The following is a 2,876-nucleotide window of genomic DNA, read 5'->3' as shown; positions in this document are numbered from 1 at the left end:
GAAGAAATTTTACTTTGAAAAGACAAATATTTGCAAAAGTACATGAATTTTCAAATAAAAAAATATCATTTAAAAAAAAAATTAAAAAGTTAAATTTGTCAGTCAATAATAGAATTATAAAAAAAAAAACAGGATTTTTAATACAATATTCAAATTCTTTAATTTAAAAAATGAGTTTTTAACTAAAATAGTGAATCTATAACCAAGCCAATGAAGTTTTGACAAAGTAATTCAACGTTGAAGCAAAAGAGACAAATTTTTAACAAAAAATATGAATTTTCAACCATAATTTGAAAAGTGAAATTTTGACTCCAAATTTGTAAAGTTAAATTTTCAATCAAAAAAATAATGATAAGGATAGAATTTTCAATATAAAACTCAAATTTGTTAATCAAAAAGATGAATTTTTAACTTAAATTATGAATCTTTAAAGTCATTATAATTTAATAAGACAAATTTTCCACAAAATACATGAATTTTCAACTAAAAAATATCAATTTTCCACAAAAAATTGAATTTCTTGAAATTTCTACCAGCAAGTTTAATCGAAAAATCTTCAAAGTAAAATTACTTCGAAAAGACAAATATTCATAAAAGTACATAAATTTTCAACTAAAAAAAGATCAATTTTCAACAAAAAATTGAAAAGTTAAATTTGTCATCAAATAATAGAAACATTAATTTTTAAATAAAATAATAAATCAAGAAATAAACCAAGAAAATGAAGTTTTAACAAAGTGAAATAATTTTTAACTAAAAGTATTAGTTTTTAAAAAATTGGAAAATTGAAATTTTCAGTAAAATTTTTTTTTTTTAAAGAACACAATTTCCAATTTAAGAGTCAAATTTTTTAATGAAAATCTAAGTTTTTAACTAAATTAATAAATCTATAACAAGCAAATGAAGGTTTGACAAAATGATTCAATTTTTAACCAAAAATATTAGTTTAAAAAAAAAATTGGAAAATGTAAATTTTCAGTAGAGAAAAAATATTTAAAAAAAAAACAGAATTTCCAAAGACCTATTCAAATTTTTTAATTAAAAAGATTATTTGTTAACTAAAGTAATGAATCTATAACCAAGGAAATGAAGTTTTAACAAAGTGATTCAAATTTGAACCGAATTCGATCAATTTTTAACAAAAAATTAGAAATTTCAATTAAAAAAAAAAAAGAATTTAAAAAAGAGCACAATTTACAATAAACTAATCAACTTTTTTAATCAAAAATATAAATTTTTAAATTATATAATAAATCTGAAATTAAAAAATTTAGTTTTAACAAAGTAATTCAATTTTGAACCAAAAGATACAAATTTTAAAACGTCAAGTCACATTATCTTTAAAAAAACAAGCAAAAATTAATAAAATTTCACGGTTTTCTGCATCTGAATGGCCTTCCCCTCAAATAAATCCTTTTAATAGTGTCACTCAATTAAATGAAAAAATAAAATTGATTTGACAACTCAGCAAAAAAATATGAAAAAACAGACTTGTTCGTTCGTTTTCTGCCTTACCAACCGCAGAAAAAGGAACTGAGCAGTCGAGGTCGATCGACGTGCATTTGACCAACCGAGTGGCGCTTCCAAGTTCCAGCATGGCCGTGGAAACTGTACAAAGAATCCGTGTTTACTTCTTTACTTTCGTACATCGTGTTGCTCCCTTTCTTCCTCGCGATTTCTTGGAGATCAATCACAATGTCCGGTAATTCGCGACCGGGAAATATGCCTATCTCATGAAACAAAGCAGTGAGTGCGAGAAACTCGGGACAAAGTGGAGAGACGAAGAAATCTGCCGTGTCGACGACGTGCATCGAGTGATGAGTTACAGGCCTTATGGGACACTTGCCAGAGCACTTTATGAGAAAAGGAATGCCGACGATCGTTTGCAGGCATTCGACAATACCCGGGTGAGTCTAATTATTCTTTAAATTTATTCCAAAGGCATTTTTTTAACCTAAATCGTACATCGAAGACTGCTGCTCCAGCGCAAGTGTTGCTTGTTGTTATGGTGTAGCAGTGGCAGCCTGTTGGGCGCAGGGCCGTCTTTCCAAGGCTGTAGTTCCCCCTTTTCTTTTTTCTTACTATTTTTTTTTACATCTAACTATTTTTATACGTATTTTCTATTAAAAGGTTAATTTTTAATCAAATAATTATATTTGCAACCAAAAAGATTATCATTACTCCAAGATGATTAATGTTCTACTGAAAAAAATAAATTTTCAAAAAATAGATGATTTTTCAACAAAATTGTCGAATTTGAAAAAAAAAGTCGAGTTATATACAAAACAGTTGAATACTTAGCCAAGTATATACTTGAATTTTTTACGAACAAAAACGAATCTGTAACAAATTAGTTGAATCATCAACCAAATTGATAAATTTTTAACAAGAAAGTTAAATTTTAATTAAAAAAATATTAATTTTCTACAAAATAATCGAATTTTTAACATGTAAAATTATATTCACACCAATAAGATTGATGTTCTGACAAAAAAGACGAATTTAAAAAAATGTATTTTGTTCAGAAAATTGTTGAATTTAGAAGAAAAAAGACTAATTGTCTACAGAAAGGTCGAATTTCCAATAAATAGTTAAATTGTCAACCAAAAGAAGTTTTACAAAAAACGAATTTTAAAAAAATACATAATTTCTCAAAAAAACATGAATTCTCAACAAATTGTCGAATTTAAAGGCAAAAGAAACAAAGAATCATCTACAAAAAAGTGAAATTTTTAACCAAATAGTTGAATTTTCAACCAAAAAGATTGATATTTTACCAGAAGACGAATTTAAAAAAATACATAAATATTTACACCAATATGATTAATATTCTACCCAAGACGATTTGTTAACAAACCAGTTGAATCCTCAACCAA

The 2,876-nt window shown here is 25.6% G+C and overlaps 1 protein-coding gene across 2 annotated transcripts in view; it reads left to right on the top strand.

Moving 5' to 3' along the window:
• The first annotated feature begins 1,609 nt into the window (after positions 1-1,609).
• LOC117169099 (methyltransferase-like protein 9) overlaps positions 1,610-2,876 on the top strand; it is a 90,241-nt gene continuing 88,974 nt past the window's right edge. For both annotated transcript variants that reach the window (XM_033355232.1, XM_033355233.1), the window contains exon 1: positions 1,610-1,907. In XM_033355232.1, coding sequence (XP_033211123.1) covers positions 1,734-1,907 — 174 coding nt within the window. In that variant the 5' untranslated portion in view covers positions 1,610-1,733. The remainder of the gene's footprint in view (positions 1,908-2,876) is intronic.

This window comes from Belonocnema kinseyi, chromosome 3, assembly GCF_010883055.1.
Source record: "Belonocnema kinseyi isolate 2016_QV_RU_SX_M_011 chromosome 3, B_treatae_v1, whole genome shotgun sequence".
Lineage (NCBI taxonomy): Eukaryota > Metazoa > Arthropoda > Insecta > Hymenoptera > Cynipidae > Belonocnema > Belonocnema kinseyi.
Note: the sequence above shows the minus strand (reverse complement) of the source record. Positions and strands in the feature narration are given on the sequence as shown.